The sequence below is a fragment of the Neolamprologus brichardi genome, chromosome 8 (genome assembly GCF_056152115.1).
Source record: "Neolamprologus brichardi isolate AB-2024 chromosome 8, ASM5615211v1, whole genome shotgun sequence".
Lineage (NCBI taxonomy): Eukaryota > Metazoa > Chordata > Actinopteri > Cichliformes > Cichlidae > Neolamprologus > Neolamprologus brichardi.
The window spans coordinates 26707722-26731436 of record NC_142111.1 but is presented as its reverse complement, the minus strand read 5'-3'; the positions used below and the strand labels follow the sequence as shown (position 1 = coordinate 26731436).

Genomic DNA, 23715 nt, shown 5'->3' with positions numbered 1-23715 from the left:
CTTTTTGATGACTCACACATGGAAAAAAGACGCTGAACCAAGAGTCTGTGAATGTTGGCAGATTATTTTAAAGAAACCAAAAAGTTTGGGTTAGATCGGGGGTCTCAACTACACACCTCGAGGGCCGGGGTCCTGCAGGGTTTAGATGTGTCCTTGATCCAACACAGCTGATTTAAATGTCTAAATGACCTCCTCAACATCTCGCTAACTTCTACAGAAGCCTGGAAGCCTAATCATGTGATTCAGCTTACACAGGGTCAAATTTAAAACCTGCAGGACGGAGTTGCCCAGTCCTGGGTTAGATTCTGTTTTCTGTCTTAAAGCTTCATTGATTGGGTCACTTTTTTATTATCTTTATACATGAAAAACAACAATGAGTGGAAGATGTAAACATTCACAGATACCTGAGGAAATATCACATGTGGAGAGTTTTTCCTTTTCTTTTAAAAGGTCAGTCGTAGCGGCTCTTGGGTGCACCGGAGAACAACACGGGGTTAGCATCTTGCCCAGGGATATTTGGGCTGCAGACTGGAGCACACAAGGATCAAACCACCAACCTTCCAGTTGGTGGGAGACCTGCTCCACCAGCTGAGCTACACCCAATCTGAAGTATGAGGCGAGGTCAGCATACCCAGGGCACAGCGCCGCTCTCTGAATTCACTTACAGCAGGGGTGGTTTTACCCTGGGTCAGCACACCTGAATCACGTGATTAGCTCCAGGCCTCTGGAGAACGTGGAGACATGTTGAGGAGGTCGTTTAGACATTTGAAGCAGCCGTGTTGCATCAGGGACGCCGGCCCATGAGGCCTGAGGCCCCCACCCCTGACTAACACCAACACCAGAAATCAGAATCAAAGGGGCAAGTCTGGCAGCCTCCGACCAATCACCACTGGCAGGAGATCCTGACCCTGCTCCTAGCCCCGCCCATTTCAGTGAACATGCAGGTTAAGCTGTTGGCCAACTTAGGAGTGCTGGAAGGAGCCACAGGTGAAAGGCATCAGTACCGGAGGGGGGAGGCAGGAAGCAAAACTTAAACAGTCTTTCAAAGTAAAACAGAGCACGAGAGAACGAAACACTGACGACAAACAGACCGTGGAAGCGGAAACAAGGTGAGCGAAACAAACAGGTGGGAGGAGACCGAAGACACGAGCACAGCAACGAGACTCAAGAAAAGATGCGAAACTGATGAGGAGGAAGAAGCACAAACACAATCACCCCGAATAACTCAAAGCTCCTCATTTTACGGACCATTGATTATTACACGCACGCGCGCGTGAAGGGGAGCGGCTCTTTGATCTGAGAGAAGCTCAGCTCGTTTGTACCGGACAGAGGGGGGAGGGGGGAGACTCCGTGACGACGCGGAGCTGCACGCGGGCTCCGGTGTTTTTCAACCGTCAGGCATCGCAGTGACACGCGCGGCGTGTCCGTCGGGTCTGTCTGCGTCTGTCTGTCGGTGTTTCACGTCATGCCGCGCGCGTGCTTTCACCTTTACCGTATTGGAGGCTGATCTGCGGACCTCCGCGAGGACCTCCGCGAGCTGCAGCCCGAAGAACGTGACCGGAGAGCAGAGGCTCGGTCCCGCCGGCGCGAGGAGCAGTTTACCGGGTAGACGCCGGAGGAGCTCCGCGGGTCGGTAGGTGACTCTTACCGGATTTACCGTGATGTTCCGGTCAGCTGCAGGTCTGCGTTATCATCCTCCTCCTCTTCATCATCGTCATCTTCAGCAGCAGCTGTTCACAGCTGGACTTTGACTTCAGATATTTTTCATCACGTTTGTTTTTATTGAAGTCTGACTTTAATAAACAGACACATACAAACTCTGTCATTAGTGTGTGTGTGTGTGTGTGTGAGGACACCATGTTCACTGTCATGTTAAATATAAAATAATATTAAGTGATTATTTTTCAGTTGAATGTTACTATTCAGAAAAGATTCAACAGCCACATTCATGCCTGTGTGTCGGCCTAACAGCAACTTCACGGTTCCTAATTCTAATATTTATTGATTACTGATCAATACCTGAGTCCAAACAATAATCTGTAATCCAAGTGTGAGAAACCTCAGGCTTACTTTAAGAACTTCACAATGTGAAAAACCATCCAAGAGTAAAAATCATTAGTGAAATAATAAATGATAACAGAACAGAGATGAGTGAAATAAAAATGGATTTATTTAATCCAATATGACGGCTTGCAGCTCAGTGTGAGTCTTTGCTGCTACACAAAATCTCATTTTCTTTTTATAATAAAATTCATTTGTTAAGAACAACAATCATGTATTGATTTACAATCATAAAATGTGACTGTAATAAAGATGATAGTGAAGGAAAATTCTTGAATCTGTAGTCGATCGTGTGACTGCTGCTGCCGACAGTGTCCGTGGTGAAGATGTAGGAGGACAGAGAGGAACCTGTGAGGAACATCAGTCGGAAACACGTTGTGACTGTTTGTGGTTGGACGGATTCAGTAACTTCAGTTGATCCTGATTGTAGAGGCTAAGCCTACGCTTGAAGTCTCTGAGGTGTTCGTTGGCGGGGGTGACGCGTTGCCACTGTTATGAATGAAACCTGTTACAGTCCAACAACTCCAGCCGTACTTATCTTCTCCATTTAACATCTTTATTCCACTTCCATCAGTTGCATTTGTTGTTAACAGTTCTCTTCATCCAACACCATTCATGAGAACAGCACAGTGGTCACAAACTGTTTGCTCCTTCCCAACAACAACACACCCACCGTTAATTACGTGCGCTACCTTACATACGTTCACATAGACACACCATATGGTAAAACCAAAAGGTAACAACCCATAAAAATGGCTCCTGCTCCGCTCAATAAATCGCTAAAGGTTTATCAGAGTTTGAAAGAACAGGAAATGCTTGTGGTTCTCTTTCCATCAAAATGAAATTACAGCTCTGACAGATGTGATGATGATTTTGAGGTGATCAGTATGATCGGATTGATAATCAGTTGGATCAGTAATGGTTTCCATGAAGAGAGTATACTAAATGCAACAGTAGAAACTATTGTTAAAGTGGAATTCAAACACCAGTTTGAGACTTCAGTTTAACATTTAGTTCTTTAATAACTTTTAAATATTTATTGGTCTGAATTCGGAGGTGTTGGCAGTAGGGCTGCCACGATTAGTCGACTAGTCACGATTACGTCGACTATCAAAATCGTCGACGACTGATTTAATAGTCGACACGTTTGAAGCTTTGTAAGATCCCAAAAGACACAGGAATAAGTAGTAGGATTTAAGAGTGTAATAACGGACTGAAACAGAAGATGGCAGCACTGCATGTACAAGGATGCCAGCTGCCGTTAAACCCCGAAGAAGAAGTAGCTTGTCCCAGAATTCATAGCGCAGCCCAGCTCAGTTTCCAACAATGGCGGCAGCTAGTTAGTTTTAATATTACTCTTATTATTCTTTCTGGGTCACAAAATAAACGTTTAACATGTTTTCAGGCGAGAATGTAGCTGTGTAAACCTCAAATATCTGCTCAGTTTATCAAGACACCACATATTTTCAAAAGCGCTTCGACGTTTTCGGAGACGTCTGTTACCCACTAGCTCGATAGCTAGCCGGGGGCTAGGCTCACTAGAGCCGTGAGAACACCGGACTCCCGGCTTTAAACCCACCGCAGTCTTTCGCTACTCAGGTTAAACATGATATATAAGTCACTTAGATAACTTAAAAATGTTATTGTTTGACTTTTTTTTAGTATTTTATTTGTTCCTGAGTAAATCGGGTTGGCTGAGATTAAAGTTTTTACACAGCTGAATAAACGTCAAGCAGACAGCTGATTATCAGAAGTGTGAGATGCTCAAGAATTTACTCCGGTGTCCTGTTATATTTTAGATAGCAAGGAGTTTATTAAACTTCATGAAACAATCTGCAGATTTCATTAACATTTAATAAACTATCATCTTGTCTTTATTTTTAGTTAGCACATACCTTAAACACTTAAAGCTGTAAGCTAATTATAGTTATATAAGAGCAGATGCTGCCGGTGCAATAAGCTGTAGTTTTATGTCCAATGGATGATGATCTGATTAGTCGACTAATCGCAAAAATAATCGGTGACTAGTCGACTATCAAAATAATCGTTTGTGGCAGCTCTAGTTGGCAGCGATCAGTGATCTGTCTGGACTGATTTTGGATGAAGATGCAGTGTTTCTGTGGAAGTGTCACTTTGCACTGATGAGGCTGATGTCACGTATTGATGAAAGCATGTGCTCAGCTCGGGTTTGACTGGTTTATGTTTTCTTTTTGTGTACTTTTTATTTGCAGATTGCTAACCTCAGCATTAACTTTTCTTTTAGCATACAGTTTGACCCATGTGATCATACTGCTCAGCCCTAATTCGCCCTTTTGCCACTCAGATGGTGATGTCATCATGATGCTGCCAGTCACCCGGTTTAAAGGTCAGCCAGCTGGCATGGTAACCACCACCACACCCTGGCTGTCTGTCAGCACTGACCCCTCCCCCCAGTGGCTGTGGTTGGCCAGCTGGTCAGCTGCAACATACCAGGCCATGCCTCCTTTGGTGTTCTACCCCCCAGCTGTGTGGATACCTGAGCACGCACAACTGATGCAGGTAATGTGACACACCTGAACTGATCACCGGTGCTGTCAGACCAGCTGATTCATTGTGTGTAGGCGGGATTTATTTGAATTCTGCTAACGTGCGGAGGATCTGTCTGTAAATGTTGTTTTGTGTCTGTCTGCACATCCTGCTGTTACACACGGTTCAGTTTCCTGCCACAGGCTGCTAATAGAGAAGCTCTTTGTTGAACGAATCCTCCAAAGCTGTCCCAACACTCTACACCAGCGGTCCCCAACCCCCGGGCCTCGGACCGGTACCGGGCCGCGAGAGTTGAGGCTCAGGTGTGAAATGTATAGTTTTCAGGGTTTTTATCGGTTTTCAGCGTTATTTTGTTATCGTTTTTATCGTTTACTCGGTTTTCCTGGGTCTTTTCACGTGTGTTATGAATAAATCTTCTTTTTTTCGGTACCGGTACTAGTTTTATTTTGTTGTATTTATCCGCGACACCTTAAAGGCTGGTCCATGAAAATATTGTTGGGTATAAACCGGTCCGTGGCGCAAAAAAGGTTGGAGACCGCTGCTCTACACCACAGGCGTCCAACTCCAGGCCTCGAGGGCCGGTGTCCTGCAGGTTTTAGATGTGTCCTTGATCCATCACAGCTGATTTAAATGCCTAAATGACAAGACATGTTGAACTTCCTTGCAGTTCAACATGTCTTGAAGTTCTCCAGAGGCCTGGTAATGAACTGATCATGTGATTCAGGTGTGTTGACCCAGGGTGAGATCTAAACCGTGACACTGGCAGGACGCTGGCCCTCGAGGCCTGGAATTGGACATTCTTGGTAGATTGGGTGATTGGTGCTGATGTGCTCAAAGATCACTAGAAAATAATCGAATAAAAAAACCTGACAGTTTCTTCTCTTGTTTATGGGAGATCGTCATAATCAAATAATAATAATTATCAAAGAAAAGAGAAGTGAGAACTTCCCAGAATTCTCAGGTAGTCCTGCACGTCCTCATACAGCAGAGGTGCAGACCGCAGAAAGCCTCAGCGGGAAGTGACAGAAAGCTTTTCACAGCTGGAAACGTTTTACTCTGCAGAGTCACGCTGGAGTCGCCTCTGAATTAACAACATTATTGATGAATTAACAGCGCTGAAGGCCCCCTGCTGTGGAAGAGTCAGGTCACAGCAATGCAGAAGGATTTGATTGGCTTAAAACAAGGAAACCAATCAAAAACATTGTCTGGAATTTAGGTTGCTGAATGAACGAGGCGTGTGCAGACGTAGGGACAGCTTCATCGTGTTACAGTTTTTCTTATATGTTGACTGATATATGTCCGAACGTTTCCCCTCTCACATCAGCATTTGGATGGAATTTAATTAGCTCAAAGTGATTACATTTCTGTTGTAATGTGATTACATTACAACAAGCTGAATCATGAGCAGCGCTGACTGATTGACCTTCGTTTATTTTAATGTCTCATGTTTCATCTTGTCCCTGAAACTGATTGATTTATATGTGAAGCGAAAGGCTTAAGGACGTTATTTCCTCACATCTTCAGTTTGATCTAAAGTGTCTTTAAGTGAGTTCGGCCTCCTCTGCAGTCTGGAGATAAGATGAAACTTTAATGATCCCTGAGGGCAAAGTGAATAATTGTCTGTTAATTATCGGTGTCGTGTTAATTATCTCGTGCTGCTCTTCTTTAATTCTTTCTGCATTAACTCCACTGACAGAATTTAACATCTTATCAGCAGACCTTCTGAAGTAATTTTTCTTTTCAAAGCATATTTTGTGTCGAACAAAGAAAACTGTCTGAAATCCTGCACAGTGACATTAAATGGTGGCAAGAAAGGAAGGAGCTGCAGAGATCTGAGGTTGTGTGCCTGGACTGAAAAGCCGCTGACAGATCTGGACCTCTGTGCTCTGACTGGCCTCTTTTCACACGTGGACGATGGATGAAGGAGTTTTAGTTTTTATAGTGATAATGGATCTCTGAGAGCTCCTTCACCTTGATGAAAAATCCTTTTTCAATAAGAGGATGATGAGTTCAGGTCCTCATTTTATTCTGTCAGCAGCTTCATCTGAAAGTCTGAAAGCACACAGCACAAAGGTCAGGCAGGGCCAGGAGCACTCTAATTGGACAAATTCCCCGACAGAAGGCTGCACCAGCACCTGTCTGCCTGTCTTTGTGTCTGTCTGTGTCGGTGGAACAGGAAGTTCATCAATTTTCTGTGGTTTCAGTGGGAACGTCCAGCAGTTGAAGTCGTTCCTCTCGTCCAGCCGTTTTATCAGTCTTCACCTCTTCACCATCATTGTCATCATCGTTTCCCAAAGGTACGCACGCGCACACACACACACACACACACACACACACACACACACACATACTGGCAAATGCTAATGTTGCTAATGTAGTTGCAGATCACTGATACCTGGTTCTCACCAGAGGAAGTGGGGGTGTTTCCAAGGAGACAGAAGCGCCTCCTGTTAACCAATCGGATAATCCCGAGATCACGTAGACAAACCTCTGCGGCCAACCTGCTGCTGTTCCCTCCTCAGCTCTCAGGTGAGACAACACCTGCTGCAGGTGAATCCATCCTTTATGAATCCACCTGATTATTCTGATCTGTTTGTTTAAACCAGCCCAGAGAGTTTAAGATTACACGCAGTTCGTCCAATCAGATCAGGGACCTTCACGTCGAGGCGGGGCTTCTCATCTGGTCCTGTGCATTTAATCTGAAAGGCTCTGTGTAAAGGCCCGGCTAATCTGGAATCGAACCAACAACCACTGGATGTTGGAGGTGTTTCAGGGATGCTGGGTTCTCATTTGCCATGTTGCCATGACAACACGGCTCATTTCTGAGAGCTGAGTGGCTGTAGCTCGCTGCTCCGAGGTGAATGTGTTTTTACTCACTCTCTGTCTCACACACACACACACACACACACACACACACACACACACACACACACACACACTGGTGTCAGTGTAATGGGAAGATGATTGGTCCATTTGAAATCACCCAATGAAGCATGTTGGGAAATGTGTGGTATTCAGCTCTGAGACCGCAGGCGTGTGTATTGATGAGCAGAAAAACCGTGACTGACATATGAACGAACGGGGTGGCGGTGTTATTTAAAGGTGGTGTTATTAGAGTGAATGATGGTAGGCCTATGTGAATGTGAATCGTTCTGTTCTGACTGTGGTGTCTGTGCTTTGGAATCAGCCTCACAGGCTGAGGTGGCTGTAAACAGCGAAATGTTTAAATGTTGGTTAAACATTAACCTGCTGATCTTCTACTTACATGAAGGAGGGTCAGAAGCTCGTATTCAGTGTTATTGCCCCTTGAAGTGGGATCAATTCTTCAGGAGACAAAAGTGAGTGTATACACAGCATGGCCTCGCCCAAGTAGGTTTGCCCCTGAATTGCCTCCTGCATTCCTGATTTTGTTCTTTAATCTTCAATCCTCATGTCCTCAGTTGTCTATACTATTGTGGGAGGTTAAGAAAAATATTATTTTACTTGTACTTTTCACTCCACTGCACTATTTGACCAATTGACTGTCTATTGCCCTAATACATGAGCATGGGCTGGGCCAGAAGTAACCGACCAGATGATCGTAAAGAACGGCTGGGAGTATAGAGACTGAGGAGGTTGGTGAGATAGTCAGGGGCAAGGTTGTTTAGGCATTTGAAAGTAGGCAGCAGAACTTTAAAATCAATACAAAATTTAATAGGCAGCCTATGTAAGTCAGAGAGCACTGCAGTAATACAGGCAACCTTTCTAGTTCCGGTTAGGAGACGAGCCGCAGCTTTCTGAATGAGCTGTAACCGTTGGAGGTGAGCGAGTTGTAGTGATGGTAAATTTGATTCTTTTTACTGAATCGAGTTTTAATGAGTCACTCACCAAAGTGAATCGGATTTTTTGAGTCATTTGATTCACTGAGTCAGTTGACCAGAGAGTGCAAAAAATGTACATTTTCACTCAAACTTAATTTGTTTCTCTTTTCATGTAAATCCTACTGCTAAGATGAGTGATTCTAAAAAAACAACTATTTTATAGAGCAAAAAAGAGCAAAAACATTTCTAAAATTAAGCAATTTCCTATCAAAATTGCTTAATAAACATTTATTTTGTTTATTTTTATTTTATTAGTATTTTCCTTAAATGTGTGAAATATATATTTTCTCATCTAAATGTCCACTGAGCTGTGAGCCAGGGGGCGGTAATGCGCCTTAACATTGGTTGCCAACCAAGAAGAAGAAGCTGTGAGCCAGGAGGGAGGGGGTGAGTGAGTGAGTGATTCGTTTGCTCTATGATTCAGCACAGGAGGGAGGGGGTGAGTAGCTCAAATGTGCTGTTAGCATGTTAGCTGAGCGCTGTTAGCATGTTAGCAGAGCGATGCTACTGTGAACCGAGGAGCTATTTTCTTGATGTGAGCTTCTACTCAGGGTTTTTTCTTCCAGTTCAGAGCAGAAATATTTTTGTTAAGAAACTGGCTGTTGTTCCCCCCCCCCCAATTTTAATTATAAGCTAGATATATTTCTACTAATGGAATTAGTTTGCTAACAGCAACAGGGATGAGTCAGTGAGTCAGTTGTGCTTGTGAATCATGATTCACGAGTCAGTAAAGTGATTCTCGAGTATTGAACGATTCGTTCACAAATCGAACATCACTAGCGAGTTGGAGTCCAGAGTAGAGCGAGTTACAATATATTCTAATCTGGAGGTCACAAAGACATGTACCAGTTTTTCAAGATCTTTGTACGGTATTAAACGATTGACCATGGAAATTTGGAAGAAGCCAGATTTAACCACAGAGGAAACCTGTTTATCCAGCTTAAATGAACTATCCAGGCAAACACCTAGATTACTTACAGTATCTGTAAGAAAGCAGGCAAAGGGAGCAAATCGGGCAGCTAGCTGGTTTCGTGGAGTGTGACTATCCTACACCATAATCTCAGTTTTCTTCTCATTTAAAATGAGAGAATTGGCTGACAGCCACTCTGTAACATCTTTCAAGCAGTCAGACAAACGATTCAATGAAGCTGGCAGGTCATCACACAACTGGAAATAGAGTTGAATGTCGTCAGTGTGATGGACCGAGCAGTGAAGGAAACTTAGGCACAGGTTAGTCCAAGTCCAAAAAAATGATTTTTTATTTAACCCAAAAAACATAATTGGTTAAATCATGCAAAAAGAATCAAAATCTTGGGCCCATAAAAGAGGTCAAAATAACAAAACTCTACTCAAAGTTGACAACACTACTGATAACTCAAACAAACTGACCTAACTTAACGAGACAAAGGGGAAACTTAAATAGTGGCTGATCAGCCCACAAAAACAGGAGAAGGGGTAAAACACACAAAACCTAACTAAACCTAACATAATGAACTCCAATTCCCCCCCATGGTCCCGAGTTATGGCATGAACCAATTAGCAGTCTTCCTTTAAAGCTGGCTCCGCCCCTTTTCCACCTCTTGGCTCCTTAATCAAGGGACTGGAACAGCTGCAACTAAGGTAACTCAGAAAACAAAAGATTAATCACACATAACAGTGTAAACTAAAATGTGCGCACTTATTTTAGAGTGCAGTGTTATGTGGATATGTGAATAAATTCTAAACCAAAACCAGTTATTTATTGTCCTGTAAATTAATTCCTATATTTAAAGAAAGACATGTGAATGCAATGTTACTTATAAGCCTCTACCCTAACATGGTGGGTATTACCACTGTGTGGCTGTAAGTGCAGCCATCACATCAGTAAGCACAGAGATGAGTTCACTGTCAGAGGCCATAAGAGACCTGGACTTCTTTAAGTTGCTTGAAGACGTTTCTCATTTCAGGACTGAAGAAGCTTCTGGGAATTTTTTCTAATGATTAAAATTTTATTTGTGAAGAAGTTCATGAAGTCATTACTAGTTAACGTTAAAGGGATGGTTGGCTCAACAGAGCTCTGACTGTTCGTCAGCCTGGCTACAGAGCTGAAGAGAAACCTGGGTTGTTCTTCAATCAGTGATGAATAGTAAGATGTTCTGGCTTTGCGGAGGACTTTCTTATAAAGCAACAAACTATTTCTCCAGACTAAATGATGATCTTCTAAATGAGTAATGAACCAGGGAAGTTTGTGTTTGGTCTGGTTGTATTCTTTTCCTTTTTCTCTGTTTTTTTTTTTCTTTTTTCCTTTTAGCAGTTCCTGGTTGGTTTATTCATGTTGATAGTCCAAGGTCTTCTTAGTATCGGTATAACTTTTGGATTCTGTTCATGTTAAAGTTTATATTTAAGTACCTGAGTTTTTGATTTAGTGTACCTCACCTCCCCTGTGTTATTTTTATCCAATTATCAAGTTTGTATGTTAGAATGTGTTTCTTTATTTCTTACTTTACTTTGGGTTAGTCTCTGTTGGTATTTATCTCACCTGTGTTTCCCAGCTGTTTCTTCTCTGCCGCAAACACCCCTTTGTGTATGTTCAGTTGCTATCTGGTCCAAATATCTGTTTGCATGCCCTAGTGTTACCCGTTTCCATGTTTGCCTTTGTATGTGGTTTAATTTTCCCCAGTAGACTCATTAGCTAACTGGATTTCTGTTTTGTCTTTTGGACTTTTTATCAGCCTAAACACACAGGTCATCTGTGTTGCACTTAGCGTGGTGGGGCTCAAGGCATTATCGTCCATTTACTTACAAATCAGTTGACAGGTTTGTAAACTTGTAGCTTTAGTTTAGTTTATTTTTTTGTGTAAACAAACTGAAGAAGAAGGTGTTTTCTTTATGACCTTTGGAGAACTTACAGGATTTACTTTGTGGCTAGTTGCTAGCCTGTACAGACCTTTGCATATCTATAGTAGCAAAGCAGACGTGGCTACTGGAAGTTTTTTAACTCAAACTTGCAGCGTACACATGGTAGTTGGTTCAGCTCAGATCACACGTACACCATGAATGAACCACTCTGGACTTCATTTGGAACCGCATCAAAATCACCTCCACCAAAGGGTTTTGGTGCAGTTGTTTTAGGCCACACTCAAGTGCGCATACTGTGTTCGCATCTGCACAAAAGAATAATATACAGGGTGAAGCAGAGTACGATGAATGAATGAACCAGAGTATTATGGACCCTCAGATTGAGGCTTTGAAGTAAAACTGTGTGTCGGTCTTTGGCTAATTAATAAGCTGGAGTGAAAGATTCACTCAGCCTGTACTATTTGTTAAATCATTTGCTAATAGGACTTAGAAGAGAGAGGTCTAATGTCTGATAGTCTACATTTAACTGTCCTGGTACAGTTGAAAACGGCTTTATTTGTTTTCTTGTTTAGGTGGTCTGGGCCCAGACACAGTCTCTTGGTGGTTTGAGTTGGGTGTTTATTGCCACAATTCAGCCAAAATAAGTGAAGTCTCTATTAAAATGAGTTGCTGAATTTGCAGGTCCATGCCTATTGTAAGTGGGTTATGGTTTGAGAATGGCTTGGACACATACAGCTGGACCAGTCACCCAAAGGATTAGTGCTGTGATTTATTAGTCAATATAACCTTTGTTATATACAGTGTTGGGACTAACGCGTTATTAAGTAACGCGTTACAGTAACTACGTTATTATTGTGGTAACGAGCACGGTAACTAGTTATTATGCCAAAATCAGGAACGCGTTAGTCGTTACTGGGATTTAGATAGGGTCGTTACTCGTTACTTCGTGTGGTGGCTATCGCGGAGCTTCCACAGATTCTGTAACATTAGCAAGTGGTGGAGGCAGCAGGTGGATGAGGGAAAGGGGACGCAGAAGGAAAAGAGACCCGAGGCGGCCGCCGGTCCAAGTGTGAACTGAACTTCAGGTAAGAAGTTATGACCTGCAGTCTATCTGGGTCAGATATAAACCAAGTTTATTTTAGTTATTCTGACTTTTTCCGTACTGCGTACTAGCTAGCATGACGGAGTTTCTATACAGCTGGGTGGGTGCTATGAAGTTAATGATGTTAAACTTTATTTTGTTCATAAGTTATTAGAGTTGCCAACCGTCCCGTCTGGTATTCAGAGAAAATATTACGCGTTTCTTATTGAGGTGAAAAGGAACAGTTTGTCCCGTAATTCAGCTACATTGAAAAAGGACACAAAGCTGGAGTTATTCTGTGTCTTTGCTGCACAGCTGCCTCTTCTTCTCTCATTCTCCCCCCTCCCTCTCCCGTTTCTACTTCAATCATGAAACTGATCAATGATCAGCTGATCGGCTCTCTTGTTTGTTTATCGCCCACTTTGCGCCAGAAAGAGGAAACCAGCGGATGTCGCGCTAAACAACAGCAGCACGTTTAAGCTTGATCAGCTGTTGTTAGAATTTATTTAATATTAATTTCTAGTATCAGCTGATGTTTGCTGGAGCCACAGCTGTAAAGCTGCTGGTCATGATGGTTTGGATATGTGGTGAGAGGGAAACATGAAGATGAAACCAGGAGATGTCCTTACTGAATCATCAGAGCTGAACAGGTGATGGAGAAACAGGTTTACCTTTTAGGTGACATAAATGAGTTGAAGGGAAGTTATGAACTGTTTCTGAGAGACAGATAACACCAGGATCCTTTTTAGGTAGCTGACAGCTGGTAACTGTGCAGGTGCGGATCTAGCAAAGTTTTGCCAGGGGCGCCAGGTGGGGCATTAACAGGGAGAGGGGGGCACAAAGAAATACTTTTCTTTCTTATTCTAATTTAAAATGTCTAGCTTTTAAAAAATAATTATCTGAATCTTACAACAAACGATTCATAGATTGATGCATATATACCATCAAAACAGTGAACATCACTGTCACAACAGTGTTTGTTTTCATTCAAAGGCTTTATGATTTTTCCTATAATGGCCGGTCTCTAGTCAAAATGCCCGGGCCGATTTTTTGTCCCCGTCCAGCCCTGTATGCAGCTCATCTGCAGTCTGCTGTTACCTACATCTTCCTATTCAGAAGGCAGAATTTCCGAGTTCTGAGTACAATCAAAGCATCACGACTGCAGTTTTTGTGTTGGATGTAAAAGGCGCACATGATGCTGTGACGTAGGCTAGAATCATGGCAGCAGTCAATGACAGTCCAGGCGTGGGATTACTCTCGTGGAAATATGCACATTATCTTTTCCTTTCTATTGGTAGGTGGCACAGTGCAGTTGTGTCAAGTAAGCAAGCTAGAAGACTGGCAAAGTTATGGAAGCAACACATTAACAAGAGAATTCTGAGTAAAACCAAAGTTACTTTCTCTAGTAACTAGTTACTTTGAAAGTAACGAGTAACTTGAAGTAACTGAGTTACTTTTGATAGAAGTAACTAGTAATGTAACTAAGTTACTATTTTAAAGTAACTTACCCAACACTGGTTATATATAACCCAGAGAAAGGCGGAACATGTGAGTGCTATAAACCCCCGGGCCACGGACCAGTACCAGTCCGTGAGTCGTTTGGTACCGGGCTGCGAGAGTTGAGGGTTTCCATGGGTCTTTTCCTGTGTGTTATGAATACATCAGTACTGGTTTTATTTCGTTGTATTTATCCGCAACACCTTAAGGCCGGTCCGTGAAAATATTGTCAGACATAAACCGCAAAAAAGGTTGGGGACCGCTGCTGTAAACCATAAGATATGTTTGCCATCAACATGCAGGAACCAACTTGGTTATGTTACCATACCATCCATATACCATCCCTCCAGTGAAGCCCTCTGTGCTCCAGAAGCAAGTTAATGTTATTTATAATAGCCACCTTGTAGTCTCTACAGACTGATGACATCCAGGCAATCAAGCTGTGCAGGTGGACGAAACCAACCCCTCCGTCTTTTGATATCAGATATCATTTGTCCCCAAATAGACTGGTTCAACTTGGGTTGGTTCTTTATAACCTCTGGGATTTCCGAAACCCCAGCACCAGGAAAATTATTTAGCAAAGGTTCAGTAAAAAAGAAAGACCAGGAAACGTTTTAAGCCTGACAGCTCATTTCACCAAGAGAACAGAATTCATAAATATTCTGAATGAAGTATATCAAAATTGTACAACTTTCACCTGTGGTGCAGTTTCTTACGTTATTGCACTTTTCAAATGAACACTGAGTTGTTAATGTCGCCTCTTTTATTGTATAATGTGGCATTGTGTTTCTACATCATCTCCTGCTGAACTTGTAGCATCATCATCTGCAGATGGTTTGTTGCATTAACATTTTAAGAGGTCTTTGTTGTGTGTCTTTATATTTTTATCTGCTGTTTGAGGAGTTTCCTGAGAACAGCTGCTGCCTTAAAGAATAAACTCAGGGGTGCAGGAACAGGTTATTGACTGACTGCAGCCTGAGTCTCCATCACTGAAATAGACACAGATGTGTTTCTCTTGTCTGAAGCCTCTGAGTTAATTTGTTTGAGACGATGCTCAGATGCAGTCAGAGGCTTTTGGAAGCCAACAAATGCAGATTAAATTTGCTTTTATTTAGTCAAACGTGGGCGTGTGTTCGTGTTGTCGATGTTTTCTGGCAGGAGCTCGGTTTCTCTTCAGTTTATAGTTTGTCAGGATTGATTTGTCTCAGATTGACACAACATGCTCACAGATGGAAACCTCCGCAGGAAATTCTGCTCTGCTGAACGTGGAGAGGAAACGAAAAACAGCTGAAAATTAAAAAATGTCATGTCTGCAACAGTGAGCATGTGTTGTTAAAATAATTTCTAACCTTATCATTCATTGGACTGTAAATGGACCGGTTCTGATCCAGCGCTTTTCTACTCTGAGCACTCACCATTCACACCAGCACTGTCTCTAAGTGCTTACTATCGAACATTCACACACATTCATACTCCGGTGGATGCATCGGAGAGCAACATGGCGGTTAGTATCTTGCGAGCATTGTGCTGCATCAAATATCCTCACACAGATGTTTTATTGTCGTTGCAATGGCGCTGCCGTCAACAGATTTAGGTCAGCGTTTTCCTGAAAGGAGCGCAAACTGGTGGAGGCGGACTGATCTGCTGAAATATAACTATAAGCACACAGATCTTTATTAAAAGTGTAACTACATGAAACTTCAGTTAAGCCACAATGATATCAGCCACTTATAAAGGCTGATTGTGGAGGTTTGCATCTGGAGCCTCAGTGATGACACATTTCTCTCTAATTATTTCCATGATTGTTTACTTCATTGAAGCCGGTGTCAATCTGAAATGTATTCATTTATTTTTCATGCGACTAGTTCTTTTGATTCATCGGTTTAGATTCAGAGTGTTGTTGTGCTAAGAAGTATTATTGTAGGGTCTACCTTCGAGACCCTTCTCTACCCTGATAGGGTGAGAAGTTCGACCATCTGGGAGGGGCTCAGAGTAGAGCCGCTGCTGCTCCACATCAAAAGGAGCCAGCTGAGGTGGTTCGGGCATCTGACAAGGATGCCTCCTGGGCGCCTCCTGGGTGAGGTGTTCCTGGCATGTCCCAGCGGGAGGAGGCCCCGGGGCAGACCCAGGACACGCTGGAGAGATTATATCTCTCGGCTGGCCTGGGAACGCTTTGGTGTTCCCCCGGATAAGCTGGAGGAGGTGGCTGGGGAGAGGGAGGTCTGGGCTTCTCTGCTTAGGCTGCTGCCCCCACGACCCAGCCTCGGATAAAGCAAAAGAAGATGGATGGATGTTTAATCTGAAGTGACTGCTTACACCCTCACTGTCAACCCTCTTTTATATTCATTGGAAATCAGTTCAGTATTTGAACTCATACATACAAACTCTTCTCAGCTGTTCCTGTTGAGCTTGAATAAAATCTATTTTTACTCAGCAGAAAGAGCAGAAGACATGTGGACACTCAGTTTTTAGGCTTCGTGAAATATTCTTCAGCACACTGATGAAGATCAGAAGCATCCATTTCTCATTCTGTGTGCAGATCACATCAGGAGAGACAACACAAAGACAAGAGATGTTGAACCTGAAGACTCGTCTTCCTCCTCGCTCCCACTACACCTGCTGTCTTTGTCTCCTCTCCCCACAGCTCTTCCTCCATCGGGTGAGTCTGATTTGATCCTCATTGTGTAATTAGTGTGTTGGTGGAGTCACAATTGCTGCTTTCGCTAATTTCATAAGCTGTATATGGATCACGTGGTGAAGCCACTTCCTGTTTGCAATGCTGTGTGTTTCCTGTCTGCAGTCAGAGTAAATTAAATGAGATGATCGTATAATCTATTGATAACAGGATCTGGTTGTGATACCATCGCAAGTTCAGGTTCTGGTTCCATGCTGTGATTCTGATTGTGCAGATATGTGCGATATGACCAAAAGCTCATCCCGATATAAGACATTTATCGTCCTGACAACGATATATATCACAAGAATTTGACATTTTCTGCTAATTCACTGAATCTCGGCCAGCTCGACTCATGTGAAGTGTTTTCAGCTGGGCGTCGTTTACCTGGAGTCGAGTTTTTTTTCTTTCACAGGTGGAACAAGAGGGTTGTCGTGTTTGAGTCTGACGCCAGTTTGCACCATAATTAGCTCAGTTTTCTGGTCTGTGTCAGACTTTTCATAAACAAACCATGTCCATGCTCCCTCGTTTAGGAACAAGGTCCTCGATTTGTTTCGACTGGTCCTTCTGTTTGTCACCATTTCAGTTTATTTGGAAAATCTTAACAGGATCTTGAGCTTTATTGTGAAAGGTTTATGTGGAAAATAAACAAGAGGACGGTGGAGCCACACAATGGTTTTACCGTCGTTGTTGCTAACGACAGCGCATAAAAAGAGTCACTCGTCCGTCCGTAGTGTGGTTTTATTAAATATAAGAGAAAAAGAGAACTTTAATCAGCCACTACAGTCAAAACCATGAACAAATAGTGCTGTAAACAGTTTATTTTGTAACACCACGAAACAATCGATAGCGTTTAATATGAACTGATAGATGTTTTCATATCATCATCCGATATATATTGTCATATCGAACAGCCCTATTGTGCAGATCCCTGCAGGTGTGGTGATATTGAACAGCTTTATGAAAAGCTTGTTATGTGTCTGCTCCTCTGGCTGCGTTCATCTGTTTTTCAGCTGCTCATCACTGCTGTTGTGTATTTTTCATTTTGCTTATTAAAATCCAGCCGTACTCGATTTGACGCTGTGTATCTGCTCTGGTGTTTTGCAGCAGCGAAACAAATCTGCAGCTCAGCGTGTCATTACTGAAAATAAAGTGACTAACAGCCTCACAGACTCAAAACAGATAATAAACAGCAGTGGGGAGTCTATCGTCCACTGAGGAGTATGAAAACAAATATTTTTCCACAGTTTCTGTCTGACATCAGGTAGCTGCAGCGTGTGACTGATTTTATTAGCATGTGCTGCTGATCACAGTCTTCTTACTTTGACTGATATCGTCCATCAAACAAAAGAAAATCACATAATAATTCAAAAAAGTTTAGGAAAGTTAGATGTCTATCAGTGTTAGTCAGTCTCAGATGTTTCACTGTTTCTGCTGCTGTGTGCAAAATAACAGATTCCTCAGCTTTTATAAAATGTAAAGCAGCTCATTACAGTGCTGTGTGTGTGTGTGTGTGTGTGTGTGTGTGTGTGTGTGTGTGTGTGTGTGAGAGAGAGAGAGACTGAGAAGATTTCTCAAAGGCACTAGTTAATTTTCTTCCCACAATCCCTTGCTCCTCTGAGCCAGTCGTGTGTGTGCAGCTGTTACGTGTTTGCTACGATGCGTAGGGTTGGCTTCCAGGCCCCTCTTCTCTGGACACCCTCTCTTCTTTTAAGATTAGGCTTCATTTTTGCTAAAGCATATAATTAGGGTTGGATCAGGTGACACTGGCCCTCTCTTAGTTATGCTGCAATAGGCTCAGGTAGGGCTGCACGATCAATCGTTAGAAAATCGCGATCTCGATTCATACTTATGTGCGATCTCATTTCCAAATGACAACGATTAAAAAAAAAAAAAGACGACGACGATTGTACCGCATTTTGATCCGGGACGTAATCTGCATGAAAACAAGCGCTCACTCTTCCTGCTCAACAAATGGGCGGAGCCTTATACCACGTGATACAGAAGCTGGCTGCTAAAATTAGCAGGAAAAAACACCGGAGAGCACGTCAGGGATGACGAGAAAGTGACAGGAGAAAATCCGTCCCGGTCAACCACCCAAACATCGATAACAGGAACCTTATACAGCGCTTCCCTATACCCGTCGACCTCCCGCAGGCACAAAGAAATTACGGAGGCTATTACTTATCACCTGACCAAAGATATGGCTCCATCAACACTGTGCAAAACGAGGGATTTAGGAAAATGATCAACACCCTAGACAAACGCTACACAGTGCCGTCCCGCAACTATTTTTCTATCGTTGCTCTACCTGCTCTATACACGCAGTGTCGAGCAACGGTGGAGACGCAATTTCAAGCAGTACAACATTTTGCAGCAACGACAAAATGTGAGACATTTGTTGTTTTTATGTTTATTTATTGTTTTTATGTTCAGTCTCAACTGTTACGAAGTTGATGTGCAGTTAATAAGTGCAATAAATATTTATACTGGAAAAGAAAATCGTGAGAGAATCGTGATCTCATTTCTAAGAAAAAAAATATTAAATATATTCTCATTTTATGCAAAATCGTGCAACCCTAGGCTCAGGCTGAAAGACTTTCCATTATGAGAGTTTCTTCTTCACTCTCCTTTTTTCCTCTCCCCAGGTGTTTATATACAACTGTCATGATCCTTTATCTTCTCTCTGTGACAAAATCATTTTTTAAAGATTTTTTAAAGAAGTCATGGAAAGCAGTCAGTGTTCACCGTTCACAGTTTTTTGATTCCAGTCTGTGTTTAGACCATCAGAGAGCAGAAGTGGATGCTGAGCTCTCAGCTTGTATATTCTTGGGCTGTTGAATCATTGGTCACTGCATCCTGTTAAACGGACTGAGGCAACTGATGTGGCTGTGCGTTAGTCCTATCGAGAGCATCTACATGTTGTAACTGTGTGCTATCACCCAGGGGAATCCTAAATGTAAGGAAGCATCAGTAATGTTCACTTCTGTTATTTGTGCTTCTTGCTTTTTCTTTGTAGTGGAGTGAAACCAATCAGACCAGGAGTGACATGTTTAGCCGCATGTTCTCCTTAAATTGCTGGCTGTCTGAGTGGTGTCCCAGAAACGATGTGGGCTTCATAGATAATTGGCAAACCTTCTGGAGGAAACCTGGTCTTGTTAGGAGAGATGGCATCCATCCCACTTTGGATGGAGCAGCTCTCATTTCTACAAATATGTCAAATTTATTAAACCCCCCAAAATATGACTATCCAGAGTTGGGACCAGGAAGCAGAGTTGCAGTCTTACACGCCTCTCTGCAGCTTCCCTCCTCCTGCTACCCCCCCAAAAACCCATCTCCATAGAGACTGTGTCTGCTTCCAAAAAGACAAAGAACAAACTAAAAACCAGCAACAAACAACTTAAACATAAACACAAAGAAAGAACAATACAGTATCCACATCTGAACCAAAGAGTAAAACAGTGAAATGTGGATTATTAAATATTAGGTCTCTCTCCTCCAAGTCTCTGTTAGTACATGACTTAATAATTGATCAACAAATTGATTTACTCTGCCTTACAGAAACCTGGTTGCAGCAGGATGATTATGTTAGTTTAAATGAATCAACACCCCCGAGTCATTCTAACTACCAGAAATCTCGAAGCACAGGTCGAGGGGGAGGTGTGGCAGCAATTTTTCACACCAGCCTGTTAATCAACCAAAGACCCAGACAGACTTTTAATTCTTTTGAAAGCCTGATGCTTAGCCTCGTCCACCCCAGCTGTGAAACTCAGAAACCAGTCTTACTTGTTATCATCTATCGTCCACCTGGGCCTTACACAGAGTTTCTGTCTGATTTCTCAGACTTTATATCTGATTTAGTTCTGAGCTCAGATAAAATAATTATTGTGGGTGATTTTAACATCCATGTAGATGCTAAAAATGACAGCCTCAACATGGCATTTAATCTGTTATGTTGGTAATTGGTAAAGGATAAGCGGAAGCAAATTGATGGATGGATAGACTCAATTGGCTTCTGTCAAAATGTGAAAGAACCCACCCACCTGTTTAATCACACTCTAGACCTTTTACTGTGAGGCAACAGTGCTAACCACCATGCCACCCCCTTGAATGCACATATTAAACAAATATGTAAGACTGCTTTCTTCCATTTGTGCAACATCTCTAAAGTTAGAAATATCCTGTCTCAGACTGACGCTGAAAAACTAGTTCATGCATTTATTACTTCCAGGCTGGACGACTGTAATTCATTATTATCAGGATGTCCAAAAAACTCACTGAAAAGCCTTCAGTTAATCCAAAATGCTGCAGCAAGAGTACTGACAGGGACTAGAAAGAGAGAGCAGATTTCTCCTGTTTTGGCTTCCTGTTAAATCCAGAATTCAAAATCCTGCTCCTCACATACAAGGTCTTAAATAATCAGGCTCCATCTTATCTTAATGACCTTGTAGTACCATATCACCCTATTAGAGCACTTCGCTCCCGCTCTGCAGGCCTACTTGTTGTTCCTAGAGTATTTAAAAGTAGAATGGGAGGCAGAGCCTTCAGTTTTCAGGCCCCTCTTCTGTGGAACCAGCTTCCAGTTTGGATTCGGGAGACAGACACTATCTCTACTTTCAAGATTAGGCTTCAAACTTTCCTTTTTGCTAAAGCATATAGTTAGGGCTGGACCAGGTGACCCTGAATCCTCCCTTAGTTATGCTGCAATGGACGTAGGCTGCCGGGGATTCCCATGATGCACTGGGTGTTTCTTCTTCACTCACTATGTGTTAACAGACCTCTCTGCATTGAATCATATCTGTTATTAATCTCTGTCTCTCCTCCACAGCATGTCTTTATCCTGTCTTCCTTCTCTCACCCCAACCAATCACAGCAGATGGCCCCGCCCCTCCCTGAGCCTGGTTCTGCTGGAGGTTTCTTCCTGTTAAAAGGGAGTTTTTCCTTCCCACTGTCGCCAAAGTGCTGCTCATAGGGGGTCATATGATTGTTGGGTTTTCTCTATATGCATTATTGTAGGGTCGACCTTACAATATAAAGCGCCTTGAAATGAGTATTGGTGGCGCTGTATGAATAAAACTAAACTGAAACAAAGGATAAAATCAGCGAGAGGACGAGAGTGTTTTGTCTGTGTTGGCCTCGGTCACCTGTGCCCCTCTTTCCTGCCTCATGTCAGTTGGGAAGAGTGTTAGATAAACAGTTAAGAAATGGATAGAACTAGCTTTAGTCTTGTCACTTTTTAAGTATATCAGATAGTCCACAATGGGTAGCATCGCTTGATGGTGTTGTGAGAACTCAGTTTTAGAAGGTTGGGTTAAAGAGGACAGAGTCCAAATTGCCATTATGCCATCTGTGTTTGAGTGTGTGTGAGAGCATTTTTGGACAGTGTTTGTGTTTACCAAGCTCAAAACTGAGCAGGGCTGACGGGCTGGTAGCTGCAGATCTCAAATGTGAAGTCCTGAAATGGAATGGCTAAGAGGACTTCTGCTTATGTAGAAGATAGATGACACAGATGATCACAGCGCCGTGATTCCAGCTTCATTAACAACTTCTCACACAAGACAGCAGATCCACAAGCTTGAACTCAGCCCAGTTCGACTTTTTCAGTGTGGATTCACGGTGCTTGTTTTTCTCATTGTTGTTCAGTTAAATCATGAAAGTGTTGTGTGGATGTGTAAAAATAGCCATGGCAGGTTTTACAGATTACAGACAATAAAACTAGATGGCATCAGTGGTGTTCTTCATTCGTCCACATCTGCAGATAGTTTTTAAGGTTCTGGGCAGGTGGGTTTTCTAGTTTTATCAGCTGATGCAGATCATTACTATTAAGCATAAAAAACAACAGGTAAGATGCCATCAGACAAAATCAGGTGAGATAAAAAGAAACAGAATTGCTGTTCATTTCTATTCATTTGCACTAATAAGTACTGAAAAATCCCTGCATTTGTAAGCATTAAATATACAGTAATATGACATGTTGCAACAAGATCACACATAAATCATGTCTGGTGTTAGACATGTATCAACATTCACAATATGGAAAGAGGACTTGGCCTCTACAGGAGTTGCTCAGACATGAATATTCCAGCACACAGTTCCTGTGTTGATGTTAATCTGTGTAGTGGTTGAGTCAGCAGAGTGCTGGTGTTTTCTCACGATGAGTGTCAATCCTCAGTGACCACACTCTGTAACTCTGCATGGCCTGACACGCTGAGACTTATTCATGTTGTTCTACGTGGATATATTGAACACCTACTCTCAAATTATTTCTGATAAATCAGAACTGTTACTATGATAGCACTGCTGTGACAGTTGGACGGCCACCTGCACATGTATGTTTTAGTTTTCATCCATGGAACTGACCTTCATGCCCTGCATGGTTGGAATTAAATACACCATTAAATAATTAATTAAATGTGGCAATAATTAATTAACATTTTAAATAATTAATTAAATAAATATTTACGACACATTTAATTAATTAATAACACATTTAAATAATTATTTAATGATTTATTTATTTAATTCATTTTGGCACTTTTGTCCCCTTCATCTCTCTTCTTGAAATAATTTTATCTGTCAGCCTCACCCATCAAACTAAGTGGGCGGGGTTAAAGCTGCCACTGCAGCTTCTCTAACATTTGATTGGTTGCCGTGCAAAGTCAAGACAGGTCGATCCTAGATAATCGATTGCTTGTGTGGACTTGGGGCAGCCAGGTATCCCAGAATGCATTTCAAATCACAGGCAGCAATGTTGGTGGTGTAAAGTTTTAAAATAACCCGTTTTTCTGTCACCAGCTACACTTTTAACAGTTTTAGCCATGAATGTCGCGCCGTAATCTTCACGTCTGGTCAGGTTGTCAACATAGAACATGTTTGTGCTCAGATGTTTCCAGAGATGTCTGCTAACAGTCAGCTGACAGAGAGCACCGAGCTCACAGCCCCGGTGTTCCAGCTTCACTGTTTGTTTGTTTGTGTTTTTTAGTTTGTTTTTTAGTTTTTAGGGGAGTGGGGGGTTACGTTAACCGGTTTGTTTACATATTCCACTCTCCGTGTTCACATGTTGCATTCGCAGATTCTCATTTCCACCGAACGATCGTCTCTTTCCGCCTGGTCTTGTGTCTCTGTGCTTCTGTAACATAAAGAACGAGCTGACGTGTTTCTCACGACACCAGCGATCA

The 23715-nt window shown here is 42.4% G+C and overlaps 1 protein-coding gene across 2 annotated transcripts in view; it reads left to right on the top strand.

Moving 5' to 3' along the window:
• Nucleotides 1-1394: 1394 nt before the first annotated feature.
• Nucleotides 1395-23715, top strand: part of tcerg1l (transcription elongation regulator 1 like) — a 70202-nt gene continuing 47881 nt past the window's right edge. The window contains exons 1-5 of one of the 2 annotated variants that reach the window (XM_087844992.1): nt 1395-1633; nt 4385-4599; nt 6792-6884; nt 6966-7116; nt 16403-16522. In XM_087844992.1, coding sequence (XP_087701118.1) covers nt 4399-4599; nt 6792-6884; nt 6966-7116; nt 16403-16522 — 565 coding nt within the window. In that variant the 5' untranslated portion in view covers nt 1395-1633; nt 4385-4398. Of the gene's footprint in view, nt 1634-3591; nt 3661-4384; nt 4600-6791; nt 6885-6965; nt 7117-16402; nt 16523-23715 lie in introns of those variants that run through there. The other variant, XM_087844993.1, reaches the window with a different exon arrangement.